This window comes from Panthera uncia, assembly GCF_023721935.1.
Source record: "Panthera uncia isolate 11264 chromosome A3 unlocalized genomic scaffold, Puncia_PCG_1.0 HiC_scaffold_12, whole genome shotgun sequence".
Classification (NCBI taxonomy): Eukaryota; Metazoa; Chordata; class Mammalia; order Carnivora; family Felidae; genus Panthera; species Panthera uncia.
The window spans coordinates 1,403,287-1,422,671 of NW_026057579.1; the positions used below are offsets into that span (position 1 = coordinate 1,403,287).

The 19,385-nt window shown below is 40.0% G+C and overlaps 1 protein-coding gene across 8 annotated transcripts in view; it reads left to right on the top strand.

Annotated features, from left to right (window-relative positions):
• Positions 1-19,385, top strand: part of PTCD3 (pentatricopeptide repeat domain 3) — a 31,567-nt gene that overhangs the window by 2,883 nt on the left and 9,299 nt on the right. For 4 of the 8 annotated variants that reach the window (XM_049651840.1, XM_049651843.1, XM_049651838.1 and 1 more), the window contains 13 exons: positions 2,206-2,251; positions 6,051-6,119; positions 6,593-6,697; positions 8,603-8,726; positions 10,545-10,660; positions 12,124-12,191; positions 13,570-13,657; positions 14,052-14,112; positions 14,409-14,494; positions 15,174-15,318; positions 16,244-16,315; positions 18,070-18,159; positions 18,629-18,657. In XM_049651840.1, the coding sequence (XP_049507797.1) occupies positions 2,206-2,251; positions 6,051-6,119; positions 6,593-6,697; positions 8,603-8,726; positions 10,545-10,660; positions 12,124-12,191; positions 13,570-13,657; positions 14,052-14,112; positions 14,409-14,494; positions 15,174-15,318; positions 16,244-16,315; positions 18,070-18,159; positions 18,629-18,657 (1,099 nt within the window). Of the gene's footprint in view, positions 1-2,205; positions 2,252-5,982; positions 6,120-6,592; positions 6,708-8,602; positions 8,727-10,544; positions 10,661-12,123; positions 12,192-13,569; positions 13,658-14,051; positions 14,113-14,408; positions 14,495-15,173; positions 15,319-16,243; positions 16,316-18,069; positions 18,160-18,628; positions 18,658-19,385 lie in introns of those variants that run through there. The other 4 variants (XM_049651841.1, XM_049651839.1, XM_049651845.1 and 1 more) reach the window with 3 other exon arrangements.

A 19,385-nucleotide genomic window follows, 5' to 3' on the forward strand; every position in this document is an offset into this window, starting at 1 on the left:
AATATCCTTGATCTCAGGCTTGTAAGTTCGAGCTCCACATTGGGTGTAGAGATTTCTTAAAAATAAAATCTCATAAAAAAACAAAAAACAAGTACCAGACTCACAGTGGAGTAAGAGGGAGTCACAAGTTGATATCGTAATCTATAATGTTTTAATTTATTTTTTAGGGATAATGTATTCATTAAGGTTGCTTTTTTATTTATTTATTTATTTTTATTATTATTTTTTTTTTAATGTTTATTTATTTTTGAGACAGAGAGACAGAGCATGAATGGGGGAGGGGCAAAGAGAGAGGGAGACACAGGATCGGAAGCAGGCTCCAGGCTCTGAGCCATCAGCCCAGAGCCCGACGCGGGGCCCGAACTCACGAACTGTGAGATCGTGACCTGAGCTGAAGTCGGACGCTCAACTGACTGAGCCACCCAGGCGCCCCAAGTTTGCTTTTTTAAATAACCCTTTTTTGAAAAGAGAACTAATGAGTAATCTGAATGTCTTTTTTTTTTTTTTTTTTTTTTTTTTTTTTTTTTTTTTTTTTAACTGTTGTTCAGTATGCTATGACGATGTATTCACTTGGTAAACCATATAGTCTAATGGAAGCTTTAGTTAGGGAATGCTAAGACATGAGAGAATGTCTTTGTCTCCATGAGATTACATAAATGTGATGTTAAAAAATGGTTAGAAACCCAGTGATATCGTATATGTCAAGGAATTATTCAGTCTTGATGTAATATAAAATTTCCTGTATGTTGTTTTATAGCTAATTTGTAATGAATGTTATGTTAAACTTTGTTTTGAAAGGTAACTTTTGGTTTACTAAATTTACTCTTCCTTTTTGGAAATAAAACATATAAAATGTAACAGGAGTAAAAATAAATTTGAAATTAAATTATCTAGGTTTGTCTATTCCACTGAAATCTCTTCCAGTAGTTAGGGTCTCTACCCATAGAACAGCAGACAGCTGGCCTGAAATTTTTATAAAGGCTGTATAGTTGAGAGTTTCTAAATCAGAAGAGTACATCAGAAACATCTGGGAATTCAGCAAGACTGCATGTGACAGTTCGCCATGGAACTTGGAGAATTTGGTTTAGGAAGTCCAGAGTATAGTTTGTGATTTATTCTCGTATATACTTGAGTTAAGAGCCACCAATTGAGATAAAAGAGGCAAGAGTAGCCCAGAAAACTGCAATAAGAATGCATAGGAAAATGGGGCTACTGGCTCACTCAGTCAGTAGAGCATTTGACCCTATCTTGGGATTGTGAGTTTGAGCCCCACATTGGGTGTAGAGATTACTTTAAAATCTTTAAAAACACACACAGACAGGGGCACCTGGGTGGCTCATTCGGTTGAGCGTCCGACTTTGGCTCAGGTCATGATCTCACACTCCGTGAGTTCGAGCCCCGCGTCGGGCTCTGTGCCAACGGCTCAGAGCCTGGAGCCTGTTTCAGATTCTGTGTCTCCCTCTCTCTCACCCTCCCCCATTCATGCTCTGTCTCTCTCTGTCCCAAAAATAAATAAACTTAAAAAAAAAAAACACACACACACACACATACATAGGAGAACGGATAGCAGGAGGCACGGTTCAGGATAGATATAATTTTGAGCCACACATTGGGTGTAGAGATAACTTAAAAATAAAATCCAAAAAAAAAAAAAAGAAAGAAAGAAAATGGATAGGAGGCAAGGTTCACGATAGATATAGAGAATTTTTTGGGATGAGGATGGAAATTGCTAGCCCTTGGTGATGGTAGGGGGGACCATGCCAGAGAGGGTAGGCAAAGTACAGTAGGAACATGTACTAATCACCTTTAGACAAAAGAACTAGGCAGTTTTCTTTTTTTTTTTTCATGTTTATTTATTTTGAGAGAGAGACGGACTGCGAGTGGGCAGAGAGAAAGGGAGACACAGAATGTGAAGCAGGCTCCAGGCTCTGAGCTGTCAGCACGGAGCTCTACCTGGGGCTCGAACTCATGAACCGTGAGATCATGACCTGAGCCGAAGTCTGACACTTAACCAACTGAGCCACCCAGGCGCTCCAGTTTTCTCGTTTTCTAACTTGTTATTCTAATGATCTTAAGAAATAAGAACTGGCTTTAGTTGAGACCTGAACTTTTTTACTGGCCAATCCATTCTGAGAATTGACTCACTTGTTCACTTTGTAGGTGTGAAAATCCTGACATGGGTTAACTTGTGATTCTTGTTCTTAGGGATAAAGTGGCTGTTCTTCAAGCACTTGCATCCACAGTGAATAGGGTAAGTAGGAGTTTTAGGTTTTTGTACCCAACTCAGTTAATTATACATTTAGTATTCATACCTCTTCATTATTCATGATTAAACTGTTGTGAATCTTGAAAGTTTATTGGAAATAATCTAATCCACTCCCTTCATGTGACAGGTGTGGAAACTAAAGGTTTGGGATGGTTTTGTTTTGTTTTGTTGTGTGTTTTTAAGTTTGTTTAGAGAGAAAGAGCACGTGTGCGGGAGAGGCAGAGAAAGGAGAGGGAATCCCAAGCAGACTCCATGCTGTCAGTGTAGAGCCTGATGAGGGGCTAAATCCCGTGAACCATGAGATATGACCTGAGCTGAGATTAAGAATTGGACACTTAACTGACTGAGCCACCTAGTCACCCCAAAACTAAAGGTCTTAAAGGGACTGGCTACACATTGGTTAGGAAGTTAAGTACTTGACCTAGTTCCATGTCTTTTATCTCCAAATTCCGTGTTTTTATCTTAGACCAATAATGTTTAAACTGAATCCCCTGAAGAGTTTGCTATAATGCATGGTCCTGGGGGATGGTTTGGGTGGGATACTGTAATGCAAGTGATCTGGCGACCAGCTTTGAGCAGTAGTGTATCTACTATGCTAGAAATAATGCAGGGATTGACCGTGTGCGTCCTGGAGTTTCAGAGCTGAGCAGTTAGCTTTGTGATCTGCACTAAAAAGTTACTTTATCTCTTGATGTTTCCACATGCATATCTATAAAATGGGGATTAATGATAGCATCAAACCTCAAGGTTTTAGTGAGAAATAAGCTAGTACATGTGACAGGATTTAGAACAGTGCCTAGCACAAAGGAGTACTCAGTAAATGCTAGCTGTTATTAGTGAAATATTTTTCAATAACTTTCTCTTGACAATTCAAGAATAGAGTTTGTAGTCTGATAGATAAACTGAAACCTTGGTAAATGCCTCAGAACATAATCTGTGTACCCAACTTGGGACTCAAATTGCCAACCCTGAGAAACTTTCTGATTGTATTTTTCATTAGCAGGAAACTATACTTTTAATTTCAACTATGGGGACAATGTCTGAAATAATTAATTAACTACCATGATACCTGTGAGGATACTGATCCTCTTTAAGGCCGTTATCACAGACTTCCGGGATTGTTTTCCATTGTAGATGTTAAACTTAAGGAGTATTGGGCTAAATATGCACTAATATATTCTAGCAGTTTCTCAGAAGGGATTCTTAAAATACTGCATCTCCAGGGGTGTCTGAGTGGCTCAGTTGGTTAAGCATCCAACTTAGGCTCAGGTCATGATCTCACAGTTCATGAATTTAAGCTCCCGTTGGGCTCTGTGCTGATAGCTCAGAGCCTGGAGCCTATTTCAGATTCTGTGTCTACCTCTCTCTCTCTTCCCTTCCCTCGCTTGTGCTCTGTGTCTCTCTCTCTCAAAAATAAACATTAAAAATTTTTTAAAATACTACTGTATCTCCACACTAGCATCATTTATCCCTAAGTAGGCACTTGAAATGTGAACTAGAGAAATGGTCCTTTGAGACTGTTCTCAATTTTGTTTTTTTGTTTTTTTTTGTAATTATGTGTATTTTTTTCTTTTTTTTTATTTAATTTTTTAATTTTTTAAAATTTACATCCAAACTAGTTAGCATATAGTGGAACAATGATTTCAGGAATAGATTCCTTAGTGCCCCTTACCCATTTAGCCCATTCCCCTTCCCACAACCCTCCAGCAACCCTCAGTTTGTTCTCCATATCTATGAGTCTCTTCTGTTTTGTCCCCTTCCCTGTTTTTATTTTTGTTTCCCTTATGTTCATCTGTTTTGTCTCTTAAAGTCCTCATATGAGTGAAGTCATGATTTTTGTCTTTCTCTGACTAATTTCACTTAGCATAATATCCTCCCATTCTATCCACGTAGTTGCAAATGGCAAGATTTCATTCTTTTTGATTGCCGAGTAATACTCCATTGTATATATGTACCACATCTTTTTTATTGATTCATCCCTCGATGGACATTTGGGCTCTTTCCATACTTTGGTTATTGTCAATAGCGCTGCTGTAAACATTGGGGTGCATGTGCCCCTTCAAAACAGCACACCTGTATCCTTTGGGTAAATACCTAGCAGTGCAGTTGCTGGGTTGTAGGGTAGTTCTAGTTTTAATTTTTTGAGGAACCTCCATACTGTTCTCCAGAGTGGCTGCACCAGCTTGCATTCCCAACTGTTCTCAGTTTTTTAATGAAAATGGCCTTTAAGTCAAAGAAGTTGTAGAATTATGTGTGTGGCTTTCTGATTTGTCTGCATTTGGGCCCTTGAAGTCCAAGGTATTCATTCAGTAACCACCTGTTCTACCCTTGTGATGCTGACCAGGTGCTGTGCCAGGTGAAGAATAGAGACCCTTTCCTCGCACAGCTCCTAGAGACAGAGAGTGTGAGAGCACTGAACTGTCGCCATGACAGTTGGGATAAGGGACAGTTAAAGGGGATGATAAGGGGATATTAAAGATGATAAAGGGACAGGTGAGGGGATGTTAAAGAACTAGCGTTGGTTGGATCTGATGATAGGTTAGTTGAATGGAAGTAATGGGACAGGATCTACAGGTTGAACTGCAGCATGGTCAGTACTGTTCACTGAGATAGAGGTGACAGGAGAGGGTGTAGCTTCAGGCAAGTGCAGTGTGGGGTTAAATTTGGTTCCAGTCATCTGAACTACAAGGCCAGAGTGCACGTTTTCACGGATTGTGAAGGACTTGGAAATTGTTGAGGGAGGAAAATTGGGAAGTAAATAGGAAGGATAAGTCTAGTAAAAGTTAGAAGAACTAGAGCGTGTCACCAAAACTAGAGGCCCTAAATAGGAATCTAAGAAGGGTGGTGTGGAGAATCAGAACCAGAGCTAGGCACCAGTTTGAGTATAATCAGGGAGTACATACGTAGTCCAGGGCAGCTAACCTAGAACTGCTACCGCTGGTTTACCCTCACGTGACTGCCTCATGTTAGTAGAGTGGTGTAACCAGATGAAATGAGCCTCTAATGAGTATGAAGCGATATGGGTTTTGAAAGGGGCAGCGGGAAGCTGAGACGCCAAAAAGATCTAGCCTCCGTGCCTTAGCTATGAGCAGCCTTGCCCCGAGAGCTGCAGGGAGGGTCACCCTTGGAGAGGCCAAGTCAGTAAGACAGTACCTCAAGGGCACCGTGAGGAGAGATTCTGGATATAGGGTTTTCCTGTGAACAGAGGTCCCAGAAGGCCCAGGAAAGGAGACTCCAGGGGAGAAGAGAGAATAGAGAAAGTACTTTGGAGGCAGTTTTCAGTGAGTGGTACTGAAGAGATTATTTTGCTTCAGGTTCTACCTAGAGCAGTTTAAAGTAGCATACAGAGCTTGGACGGCAGCGCACAGAAGCTGCACCAAGAGGGCGCGGAGGCGTCTTCTGTGTGGAGGGCAGACTCTGTGATGGGCAGTGGCCGTGCTTGGAAGGAAACTGGTGCCTGACTCTGGTGCCCGGACTAGTTAACTCAGAGGACCTGTAGTTTACAACAGCAGTAGTTCCTGGGACCACCCTCAGATCTTAAGGGGTCATGGGGGGCTGGGGGGCTGAGCCATTGTTTGCTTCAAGTTGTATGTAATTATAACCGAGTCTTAGAGAGCTGGGAGTGCAGTATAGGTGTTAGTGTTTCTCTCACTGTATACACACAGGTAAACTTCTGCATGTGTTATATATATATAATTAAAACTTGTTTTTTACAGAGTTTGTGGTCATCAAACCTCCAGATCTTTATGAAAGTCTAGCTAAAGAGACTTCTGTGTCTTCACAGGATTCCACAGCTGCCCCTTATGCATTTCAGGATGATCCTTATCTCATACCAACGTCCTCCGTGGAATCTGTGAGTAATTCCATGTAGCTTTTCTAGCATTATGTTTTATCTTGCTTGTTTGGGTTGAAGCACGCGTGTGTAATTTACCTTATTTGTAAAAATTTTTGGAAAGTTAACAGATGCTGATAGGTAATTCAATAGACTTTCTGAATCCCTTACTACTTTTTTAAAAAGTTTTAGAGATGGGCTGTGGAAAGGTTTTGGGTTTTAATAATCAGGGCTCTTTTGCATTGGAACAGTCCACTTGGTTTCAGTGCACTGGTTTTATGTTCCGCAAGCTGTATAGAAGATGTGACCTAAAGTGTCACACTCAGTAGCAGAGAAATAGTACGTGATTTAACTTGTATTTGGGTTTCTTTGTATTGTTGCATTCTTTTTTCAGGGGGTAGATAATTCTTCCTGAGGGTGTAATTTTGATCTTGAGTCTAAGTTACATGTAAATGCCAATTTCTGTCTGATTCTTTTTTTTTTTTTCTTCATAGCGTTCATTTTTATTGGCAAAGAAATCTGGAGAGAATGCAGCAAAGTTTATTATTAATTCACATCCCAAATATTTTCAGAAGGACACAGCTGAACCTCATATACCGGTAAGGAGAGGTAATTGTGATTTTTCAGTTAATACTTATGTAGATATAAGTTAAACCAAGTTTTCATAGCTGCTTTTGAGTAGCCATTTGAATGTCCTCAGTATTCAGGTGAAGTATTTAGTTAGTTAATTATGTTTTTATGTATTTTGAAAGAGAGAGAGGCAGGGGAAGGGCAGAGAGAGAAGTAAAGAACCCTAAGCAGGCTCGACATTGTTAGTGCAGAGCCCGACAGGGAGTTTGAACTCACAAACGGTGAGGTTGTGACCTGAGCCGAAACCAAGAGTTGGACTCTCAACAGACTGAGACACCCAGGTGCCCCTGGGTGAAGTCTTTTGAGGAGTACAGTTATCTTTGCTCACAATAATCTTTTTTTTTTTTTTAAGCTCCTGTGTGTGTTTGTTCCCCATCCTGTTTTCCGTTTGGCTACTGTGACACCAGAATCTTAGATCTTTATCTCTGTGACTGTTCCTTTTCAGTTTCCTTCAGTAGCTTTTCTATCCCCCCCCCCCCCCCAAGTGCTGACGTCGTCTTCGGTTTCCATGCTCAGCCATTTTTTTATTCCTGTCTGCAGTCTTCCTGCTTCAGTGGCCCTTACATCCCATTCTTGTGTATCTGGCCCAGATCCCTCCACTTTGATACTGTAGTGTCCTGGTTTCTCTTCAGAATAAACCTTCTGCCTTTTTCTTTGAACTCCGAATTGTATTTCCAACTACCTCTTTGTTCTGTAGTCCTAAAGAGTGAGCATCGTGGAGGGTGTGTTGTGTGCTATTGTCACAGTGGTGAGGGGAGCAGATGTGCCTCTGCCCTCCTGGGTTTACTAGTGGAAATAGTAACCTCAGACTCCTGTCCCAAACAGCTTTCTTCCCTAAACACATGCACCCACACACAGCCCTCCTGCTTCTCCAGCAGCAACTCCTAGTGACAAATTAGGAGGTCATTGCGATTGTATAGGTAAAAATGCTGAAATCCTGGCCCAACCTTTCCCCTGTGTGTTTAACTAGCAGTTAACGTTTCTGTGCTTATTAGCTCACTTTGACTTGAAGCCTTCCATGGGTCCCTGCCTCCCTGGCAGGCAGCACTCTCATACCTCTGAGATCTCCCATCATTTACCATCACATTGCACTGTAATTATTTCTTTCTTCATTAGATTGGGAGAACCTTAAAGGCAGAGAATTACTTTCATCTCTGTCTCCAATGCCTAGCTTCATGCCTGGCATGAAATCGTCAGCATTCAAGAAGTATTAAAATAAACTAGTGAGTGAGGTACAACCAACATACTTTGGTGATAGTGAATGTTTATAGAGTAGAAGAAGCATCAGGGATGAAAGATTTCTGCCTCTGCAAACCAGGTGTACTGTGACACTTTTTTAGAGAAAGACCGCGAGTGGGGTAGAGGGGGAAAGAGAATCTTAAGCAGACCTGTTGCTCAGCATGGAGTCCAACACGGGGCTCGATCCCATGACCCTGAGATCATGACCTGAACCAAAATCAGAGTTGGGCACTCAACTGACTGAGCGACCCAGGCACGTCAGTACTCTGACACTTTTAAACAAAGTCGGAAAGAAAGAAGAAAGGGTGATTTTAGTAGAGGACAGAGGTTCAACTTGAAGTTGGGGAAGTTGGAAACAGGATTCTTCAGATATGGATTAAATATTTATTTTGGGGTGCTTTTAAAAATTTTCCTTGAGCTGGGAGATAGCTAAATGATCTTGTTTTATGTATTGGAGGGCTTTGATATTTTTTTTCAGTTATATTCCCTACGAGGTGTACACGTGTACCCGGTCCATGAAACATGAATTGGGATGGTGAAGTTTTATTTTGGTGTTTTGGTGATAAAAGTTCAGTCCTGCTCAGTTCTTTCACCTTTAGCTGTTTGTGCTAACATTAGCCATCTTCTTTTCCTAGTGTTTAATGCCTGAGTACTTTGAACCTCAGATTGAAGGTATAAGTGAAGCTGCCTTAAAGGAAAGAATCAAGCTCAAAAAAGTCAGAGCTTCGGTGGACATGTTCGATCAGCTGTTGCAAGCAGGTGACTTGGTTCATTTAAAACACCTCTAGGAACATGGGCTTGAAAGTGGGCTGTGGTTTATGTGATCGTGCTGGTTTTGAGTACAAGTTACACGTATCTCTGCTTGATGATGTGTTTATGTTTTTAAGAGTTTAATAATATTTCCAGTTCTGCTTTAGCTTTATTTTTTGAATTATAAGTGAGATGGAGCTGTAACTTAGTTTATTTGTGCTCTTCGGCTATATTGTGTTGGCAAGTAGGGAAATTGTATAGCCATTCTTCCTTGGCTTCTGTTTTTAACTTCTGGCACGTACATATTGTATTCAGGTTTCTTGTACTCTTTAAGTATGTATGGAGGCATAAAACAGACAAGGAAGGAATATTTAAAAAGGAAGCGCTAAATTGGGATATTGATTCTAGTTCTGACACTAATTAGCCCTGTGGCTTTGGAAAAGTCACTTAGTTCCTCAGAACTTCTGTCTCTAAAATTTTGGCTCTCTGAATTTGATCTGGATGAACCTCTGGTGGTATAGATCCAGAATGCATGACTTGTAAACTACCAGGAGAATGTACCTATAATAGCATCAAAGGCAGCAGCATTGTAAGTTTATGGGCTTCAGGATGTTGTTCAGTGATTGAGGATAAAAATCAACCAGACATAGAAGAGATCGAAACTGAGTTGAATTGCTCAGTATATTCTTGAACACAACAAGAAACATTTTCAGAAAGCTGTGTTTGATTTGAGAGTTCTGGTGTGTAGCCTGCTGTGGCATTGGATGTACGGATGAATTGCTGATGCACGTTATAATTTAGGGAGCCTTTTCCCTCTGCTTGTTGAATATGATAAATGTCTGGTAAGTGAAGTTCTTAGTGCTCAGGTCTGTTTTCCTCTAGTTTTATACACTGTGGAATGGGCACATGCAGACATTCAGTAAAGACAGTGTGTCAGACCCACAGCTCGGAGTAACAGAACAAGCCAATATGCCATGGGATGGATTAGATGAAGTTTTACTATCAAGCCCCTAATAAGTACCAAACACTTTGCTGGGCATTTCACATGCTTAATTTAATTCTATAACATCTTAGGAGTTGCTGTGTTTTATAATAATTCTATAAAGGAAATGTTATTAGGTAATTTCTCAGGGATATATAGTTCTGAGATAGTAAAATCCAATCCATTTACCCTTCATAGCCTCGGTTCTCTCCACTCTGCTCTTTTCTACACTTTTAAATTCCTAATGGGCATTTTTTATCAGTATATTTTTTTTAGGAAAATGAGGGTACTTCTAAAATACTCCATTTCATACTTTTTCCTTTTTTTTCTTAATGTCAAGATGAAAGCATGTTTTCGAGTAACAGTTTTTTTAAAAGCTACTATTATTGGACATTTAGGCTAGTATTTCTAGTCAGGTATTCCAGTGAGGGCCTGGATCGAAGCGGAATAGTTTTGCTTGCATTTGTAAAAATGGAACTGAACCAGGGGAACTAAGTGGCAGTAATTTGCAGAGTGTTCAGTTTGGAGACCGTAGTTAAAACCATGAGCTAGTTTCTCTGAAGAGACAAGTATGTAAAATAAGTGAGCACACACAAAGGTCAGGCTTTGTTTTGTGTTTTAGTCTCTCATGTCAGATCACACAGTAGGGATGGTGTCCCTGTCTGCATCACTCCAGGTGTTTGAGTTGATGTGGAGTGCATACTCATGCATTCTTAGGATGGTGGTTGCCACTATATACATAGGCAAGAAAGTCACAGGTTATGGAAAGTGAAGAATTTTAATCCAGTGAGCTTTAGTTCTTTGATGTTTTAAAGTTTTTTCCCCCTTTTTTCTTCTACCCACAGGAACTACTGTATCTCTGGAAACAAGTAATAGTCTCTTGGATTTGTTGTGTTATTATGGTGACCAAGAGCCTTCAGCTGATAATCATTTTCAGCAAAGTGAAAAATCAGAAGAATTGGTAATGGCTTTTGGCAGTGATTCTTAAAATTTTTTTGGTAGTAATTTCATGTCAAAGTGAGGCAAGTTCTTATGCCTTATGTGTTAGGATAGTAGAGATTTGTTCTGAGATGTGATGTGGTATACTAGCTTTGATAAAAAGTGGTATGGAGGAAGAAATATTTAATCAATTATTTTAATTTCGGTTCCCTTCTTAAAAATATTTTGACCTTGCCTTCCGCGTGCAGCTAAAGCTTTGACCAGAAATGTTTAGGAAGCCCCTCTTTTACTGTTATGTACAGTGACCACATGATGTGTAAGGAACAGGGAAAGACCCCCTGATCCCAGTCCCCTCAAAAATGCAAACATATGTGGGCATATAGTGAGCGTATGTGCTGGGGGTATATAGAACAGGATTGTGCCAAGGGCTGGCCTGTTGATAGTGAGTCCTATCTGACTTCTCAACCCAAGAGTTTTACTTCTGGAAAAAGATCCCAAGGGCACCCCTGGGTCCTGTGCACAGAGATTATATACCTCATTTTTATAATGTATTCATACTTAAAATTGCAAAGATGTGGAACACAGGCTGGATGTCCAGTAGCATGTGACTGAACTGTGGTATTGTGTGGTGTTGGAGAAGACTAGGTCTGTTCGGCTGTGGAAAGATGGATCTTACATTAATAAGTGAGAAAATAGGCTAGACAACATTCCATTTTTATAAAAGTATTTCCGTATGCATGAGGGGAAAATGAAAAGTGCTTTTCTTTCCATAAATGTCTAGTTTTCCTCCACCAGATGTGCATTATTTACATAAAAAAAAAAAAGTCTTTTAAAACATGTAGGCAGGGGGTTGCTGTCAGACACTTCCAGAGTCTCTTCTCCTAGGCTCCCTGGTCTGGCTGGCCCTCTGCCCCCGTTGCCCCAGCTGTAGAGGCGGTGTGGACCTGCGCAGGGCCAGCCCAGCCTGCCTCACAATATAGCAGCATCACCAAGAGTGAGGTTTATAAATCAAGGACATGACGTTACTAGTCTTTAAAAAGAATCTTAGCTTGCGTTGGATTAGTGTTAGACATTAGATCCCATACCCGGACATGTCCTTTCTTGCTTTTACCTAATGAACAATATTTCTATGTGGGCCAAGCCAGATACAGCCAGATCAAGCCAGGCTCTGTTGTTTGGCTTTCCAGTTTCTCTCTCTGGGCTAGGCTGTACAGGGTAATGACTTTATCTCTTCTCCAGGCTGTCATTTCTTGCTTTAAGGGCCAGCTTTACTTTGCATCTCTAAGTGAACTGATTCACGCTTTAGGAATTATCGGTTTTTTAAATGAACATTTACTGGAGTTTTCCTTCACCTTCTGTTGGATCTGTATTTCTTTTATTTTTCTAAAGTTTCCTTCACCTTTCTGTTTTTAAGTATTCTAGGCTAGGAGAATGCATTCTGCTGTCATATTTTGTTTTATTTCTGTTGATAATGGTTCATTTCAGGAAGAGGCCATAGAGGAAAATAATGAAAAATCTAAGAAGGCTGGCCATCAATTTGGAGTTACGTGGAGGTATGTTACCCATCGTTAAACCTTGTAGTGGGGTTTCCATTTGTGCATGGAATGTTTCTTGTCACCCCCTCAAGATACGCTCCTATGGTTTTCTAAGATATAATTTGTTTTTAGCATACAATATAAATATCACAATTGGTACTCCTGTGTATTTAGGCCTCATTTCATAAGATCTTTACTTCTAACCAGCAGTATGATATTGACACTTCATTCTCCACCCCACCCATTTAACTTCATGTCCCCTTTACATGGTATTGGTTCCTTGGGTAGTTTTATCAGTGTCCTTCTGTGCAATATATACCTGTCACTCTGAAAGATTGGATAATTTGTTAACATAAGAATACACATAACACAACGGTGTAGTTCTAAATGAAGATTGCTGGTCAGCAAGCAGAAATACTCAACATTTCCAAACAAAAGTTGAGTAACATTTAACATTTGAGAAATTTAAGTGAGTAGGAATGTTTGAGTAAAAGAAAAGTATTTCACAGGGACATCTGGAGGAGGAAAGTTACTATTAATATCAAAAGTCTTTTTGGAAGTGTTAAATAGAATCCGGTATTTAATAATTTTCTATAGTAGTTAAGAACATGGACCTTGGTATATCATCCTGGCCCAAATCCTGGTTCTGATTTCCAGGACCTATTTGTAAGAGACAGAATCAAGGTACAGCATAGTCTGTATAACATGGATTATCTTTATTCATTTATTTGTTTTAAAAAAAAAATTTTTTTTAACATTTATTTATTTTTGAGACAGAGAGACAGAGCGTGAATGGGGGAGGGTCAGAGAGAGAGGGAGACACAGAATCTGAAACAGGCTCTAGGCTCTGAGCGGTCAGCACAGAGCCCGACGTGGGGCTCGAACTCACAGACCGCGAGATCATGACCTAAGCCGAAGTCGGACGCTTAACCGACTGAGCCACCCAGGCGCCCCTATTTGTTTTTTTAAAGGAAGAAGGAGAGTAGATACGCCAGAGTGTGACATGTACACATGCTAGAATACAATAGATTCTGGAGAAACTACTTGCCTGTGGTTGCCTCTGGGGAATTGTATATGGTTGAAGGAGTGTGGGGAAACTTCGCTGTGTACTCTTTGCACAGTTGGCTTTTTTGTTTAGTGTTGTGAGTATATATTACTTTTTTGTAAAAGTTCTGGTTCTGTCACTTAACCTGCCAAGCCATGGACAACTTGAGGTTTTGGAGCCTCAGTTTTTCCCATTTTTCAGAATGATAACCATGTCTTTCATGCACGTGGTGGTAAGAATTTTATGTGTATAAAGTGCTTGGCACAGTGCTTGGAACATTGTAAACTCAGTAAATTGTGGTAGCTGTTGGTTTTTCCAGTTTCCCTGGTTGACTATTCTTCCTGTGTCTAGGGCAAAAAACAATGCTGAGAGAATCTTTGCTCTAATGCCAGAGAAAAACTCACATTCCTACTGCACAATGATCCGAGGAATGGTGAAGGTAACATGTATTTATTTCTGTACTATTGTCTTTAATTTCTGCTAAGTCAGGAATTTTTACTCTCAGAACTATTGTTCACTGGGCCAGAAAATTTGTTGTCTTGGGGGCTCTCCTGTGCATTGTAGAATGTTTAATACCTCCCTGTTCTCTACCCAGTGCATGTCAGTACTGCATCCTCCCCAGCCCCCAGTTGTGACAACTAGAAATATCTCCAAGAATTACCAAATGTCACCTGGGAAGCAAAATTGCCATGCAGTACAGTATGAACTTCATGAGAACTGAGACTTTGTTTGTTTTGTTTATTACTGTATCCCAAGCCCTAAAACAGTAGACGTTGCAACTGTTTCTTAAGTAAACAAGTTGGATGATATTTAAGTTTTATCCTGTCTTCCAGCACAGAGCTCTTGTTCAGGCATTAAACTTGTACACTGAATTACTAAACAACAGACTGCATGGTAAGTGTGTTTGGAGAATTTCCCTCCCTCCTTCCTTTTCTTCCCTTAAGAGTCTGTAAATCTTTGAATCCATGAAATTTTTGCATCTTGCCTCAATCATGGGCTCACTTTTAACCTTGTGGTATTGGTGGTAAAAGCAGGAGGAGAGTTCCAGAGAAAGGAGAGAGTGTCTCGTTTTGTGAGCGCATGGTAACGAGCCAGGAGCCATATGTGCATTACTGCTTTGCCTTAAACTAAGCTATTTAGGGATAAGTCTTGAACCCAAATTTTGTTAAGGTGGTTTTCCTGTTTTACAGCTGATGTGTACACCTTCAATGCATTGATTGAGGCAACAGCATTGAGCATGAATGAGAAATTGGAGGACAAATGGAATAAGATACTGGTAAGGGGAAACCGTCATTTTGTCTCCTAATACGCCTAAAGTATCCTTTCCTAGAAATACAGGGGGTAGAGATTGAGCATTTTCATGGCAGATACTGCTCTGCTGGGTACTCAGCGGTTACTTGTTTATGCCCTCCTAGCAACCCTGTAGTTTAAATAACTGTGTCTTGTATGTGAGAAGAAAAAGTTATTTGACGCAGAGTCGATGGCTAGAATTCACAAACACCTCTGTTGCTTTATTTCTCATAGTATGTAGTGGTTTTTTTTTTATTACAAACATAATGCATATTTCCTGAAACATTTGTATCTGGTAAGTTTGAAAAAACTTACTTGGGTTGTATTAGGGATAGAAATGTTTTTGTTTTTATACCATACTGCTCATTTAAAAAAGGAAAACAGCCCGGTTCATTCTAGTCTACGCTTTTGCTTTATGAGGCAGGGGGCGAAGACAGTTGGACATCTTGATCAAGCGAGGTGCGGTGACTGAATAGAGTGAGTTCTCTAAAAGGCAAAGTCACTGGCCCTGCTAACTAATAGATAATTCTTAAATTAGGAATATATTTATTAAATTACTTTAGATCTAGCCAGAGAATCAAATTATTTTTTAGTGTGTAATATTGGTTTATTGGACAAATTACCTACCCAGGCATAAACAAGACTTAACACTTGGATTTATCTAGGAGCTGCTGAAAGAAATGGCTGCCCAGAAGGTGAAACCAAATCTACAGACATTTAATACCGTTCTGAAATGCCTCCGAAGATTTTATTCATTTGGAAGATTGCCGGCCTTACAGACCTTTCGTGAAATGAAAGCCATCGGAATAGGTGAGTATGTGCCCTCATGTCCTCCTCTGGAGACTGGGACGACGCTGACCAGAGATCTTAGATCCAAACAAGCAAAAATAGACACTAAACTCTTTATGCTGTGTGCGTAATATGTTGAGAATTTCCGTTCCCCCATTTGGTACGTTAATTACATGTATTTATTAACGGCGGGAGCTCCGTTATCTTCATGTTCTTTATAGCAAACTACAGTATTCTTTTAATATTTTAGGTAGTTTTCTGTGGATTTCTTTACTCTGGGGAGAATTGTTCGCTTGAGTTAACTAGTTTTAAATCCCATGACACTTGCTAGCATAATTAGGTATTTGAACCCAAATGTGCTATTGTATTATGTAGTTTTCAATAAAATTTTTTTAATTAATTTATTTATTTTGAGAATGGGAGAGCAGAGAGAGAATCCCAAGCAGCCTCCATGCTTGCATGCTCCATGCTGTCGTCATGGAGCCCAATGCAGGTTTTGATCTCACAACCTTGATATCATGACCTGAGCTGGAATCAAGAGTCAAGACTCTTATCCGACTGAGCCACCTAGGCAACCCTAGTTTTCAGTAATTATGAAAGGTTGCTGGGGACCTGTTCACTTTAGTATGCTTTAGTGCTCTTGAATAAAGAATCCTAGTACAAAGTACATTAGCTATAACATTTTAGTTAATATGTGTCAAGACTTTCTAAAAGTGTTTCTCACTTTAATCAAATGACGCTAATCAAACGTTAACGTTAATCAAATGAGCTAGGAAATATCTTCAAAGGAATAGAAATGCATCTTTTTGTTTGTTTGAAATGCATCACCTTTTATTTAAATACCAAAATCAGTGTGTTTTTAGTTAACTGTGCCTCAGGAAGCTGTATTTTGGATATTTGTGTTTGACTTATTTCTTACTTTTTTCTGTCCACCTGGTAATTTGAGAACCCTCACTTGCAACATACCACTATATTATTCAGCTGTTTTATCAACATGGTATGTATGACGTTATACATGGTACGTATTATATTAACTTTTGTAGAAAGTTGACCCAGCTCCTTTATGTTTATGTGATTAATTGTTGTGGGCTACCTTCACTGCATATGATTTAAGAATAGAGAACTCACAAATTACAGTATCCTATAGCCTGAGCAAAAAGTTATTCTTAAAGGAAGTAACCTTGTTTGTTACTTAAAACTTGAGCTGGAGGGGAAATGTTATTAGTACATTAAATGTACTAACAGTGTTGATGTGCAATTAAAAATGGTCAGAAGGTGTGTTAGTCTGGACTTCTTTTGCCTCTGTAGAGCTGTGCTTTCCAGTAAAATAGCCAGTAGCCACACTTGTTTATTTCATTAAAATTAAGATTCCTTTCTTGCATTAGTACTAGGTAGCCCCATGTGACTGCTGGCTCCTGTATTCAATGATGCAGCAAGAGAACATGTCTGTTTTTACGGGGAGTTGTTGGCCATTGCTGTTCCATACCTGAGTTGAAATTTTAGCTCTGTCGTCTCCCAGCTATGCCAGAAGGGCCTGGATATCTATCCTGATAAATGCCATCAGGCTGTGATGATTAAGTAAACTGTGCACAGGGTCTTGTACTGGAAGGCACATAGTAGGCCATCACAGGCTGTGGGTTCTTGTTTGCCCCGCCCCAACTTGAGAAAGAACCCCTGGGTTCAGAAATGACCATTCCAGTCTTTCTCTCCTGAGATGGACTTTATAAAACAACAGAGAAAAACTTGATTGTGTTTTGGTGGGCTAATTTTACAAGATCCACACCACCTGTAGGGAAGATTTTTATCTTTTAGGGTGAGAGGAAGAGTAATTGACTTTATCTTGGACATAGGTAGTTTCCACAATAATCGTATCTTCTAAAATTTTACTCAACCTTGGCGACACTGTAGTGAAACTAGTATTTCTGACCCCAGACCCTGTCGGATTTGTCTGTACCATCACACATCACTTGGGGTTCAGTTGCTAACCAGAGTCTGTGGTGGAGCACCTGGGAACAGAGGGGCAGACACAGGGGAAGGGGGCCAGCTTGTCTTACATGTATGTAAACTGGCTACTTGCAGGAATATTTTTCGATGTTTGTTCAAAGGAGAAAGCCTAAAAAATTAAAGGATACATATAAAATTATTATGTAACCAATAAAATGATTAGGAATGCTAGCAAATGGAAACATGCTCGAGGAAATTGTAGAAATACACCTGTACCACCATTAAAACTACATATTCACTTGTGTGTGGATAAGGTAGGGAACAGATTTGGATGAATAGTGGGATACATTTGGGAATTGTGTAGATGCGTTTTCTGACTTATTAGTACCACTCAGTTCATGTGATTGTAAAAGGATTGCCTATGTCCGTTATTTCTACTGTTTTTTCTTGGCTTTTTCATCCTGATTATACTTAAAAGCACAAATGATTACTGGCAAAAAAAACATGTTTTGTTTTTCTAAGTAGGCGGTCTTGGTGAGGTTGTGTGTTTCCCGTTTCAATGAAAGTCAAGTTTGAGACAAGACTGAGGAGGAAGGGAAAGTCTCCGCTGGGAGCACATAGACAAAGACCTGTGACTGTCCCAGGTCGGAGAGTTGCACCCTGTACTGTGAACCTCTCCTTTAGCAAGCATGTGCCCCTGCCAGCTGTACACCGTGCCGTGTGCTGGGGCAGAGGAGCAAGTGTGGCCCTTTGTGCCAGGTGCTGTGTGGTTGATAGTGGTACAGAAGGAGAGTCCTAATAAGACCTGTGTGCTTTTGTATTCTGCAGAAAACCCTTCAAAAGGATCATCCCTCATAATCTACGATATTATGAATGAATTAAAAGGAAAGAAATTTTCCCCGAAGGACCCAGATGACGGTATGCACAGAATCGCTTGTGTGAGACAAAGAGCCTATTTTCTTGTCAGTGATTAGAGGCCTTGTGATGAGGACAGGGTTTAATTTAAAGTGTGTTGGTTTATTTTGGGGGGGAGGCAGAGAGAGAGAGAGAGAAAGAGAGACTCCCAAGTAGGCTTCGTACTGTCATTGAGGAGCCCAGTGCTGGGCTCAGACTCAGTATCATGACTGAGCCAGTCTGACACTTAACCATCTGAGCCCCCCATGCGTCCCAGAGGACAGGTTTAACTTAGCTTAGTTACCTTACGGGTGGTTATTCTGAGGAAGCCAAAACGTGTGGCACGTTGCTGTATACTTCCCCCTGTGGTTTTTATTCCTTCAGGTTTAACTTACACATTGACAGTTGGGTCGCTAGGGTTTTTATTAATGCTGCTCACTTAAAAATATATTTTATCCATTGTAACCAAGACTTTGTGAACTTTGATTTTCAGATATGTTTTTTCAGTCAGCCATGAGAGTTGTAAGTACCGCTTCTTCTTTTTTGCTTTCCTTTTATCCACTTCTTAAATTCATCTGTAACTGGGGTTGGAAGGTGAGGGGAAGGGGCTTTTCCCTGATTATTTTTTCACTTCCTGAGTTTTCTGTTTATGTCTTTGATTCTAATTTTTTTTCTTCTTAAATTCTATACTAACTCATATAGCACCTCTACCCTTTGTTGTATACATTGTTTTTTTTTTTCCACACCTCTGTTCGGATAAGGTTTCAGGGTATTTCATATTTTCCTATTGATGACCTTTTAAATGGATGACGGTTGTTTCGAATTCTGGTTTTTCATTTTATGCTAATCAGTGGACGTGGATTAGCACATCCTGTTCCCTAAGGATAATGCTTTCCAAAAGTTTAGTGTGTATCCTTGCAGGTTTTTTCGTTAGGTGTTCAGACATACACAGCCAGATACATTTCCGTGGTATTTTGTTTGCTGATAGCAACATAGTATTTCGTAGGCGGGAGGACTACAGTTTACTTAACTCTTCTCCTATGAGTGGGTTTTGGAGTTAACTTCATGGGTTTTTTGCAAATACAGTGATGCTGGAGTGAGCACTCCATCTGTTTTTATGCACATGATCAAGTGTTTTCATAGGACTGATTTCTAAAGGTGTAATCACTAGATCAAAATCATTTTGTGGGGCGCCTGGGTAGCTCCTTCAGTTAAGCATCTGACTCCTGGTTTTGACTCAGGTCATGATC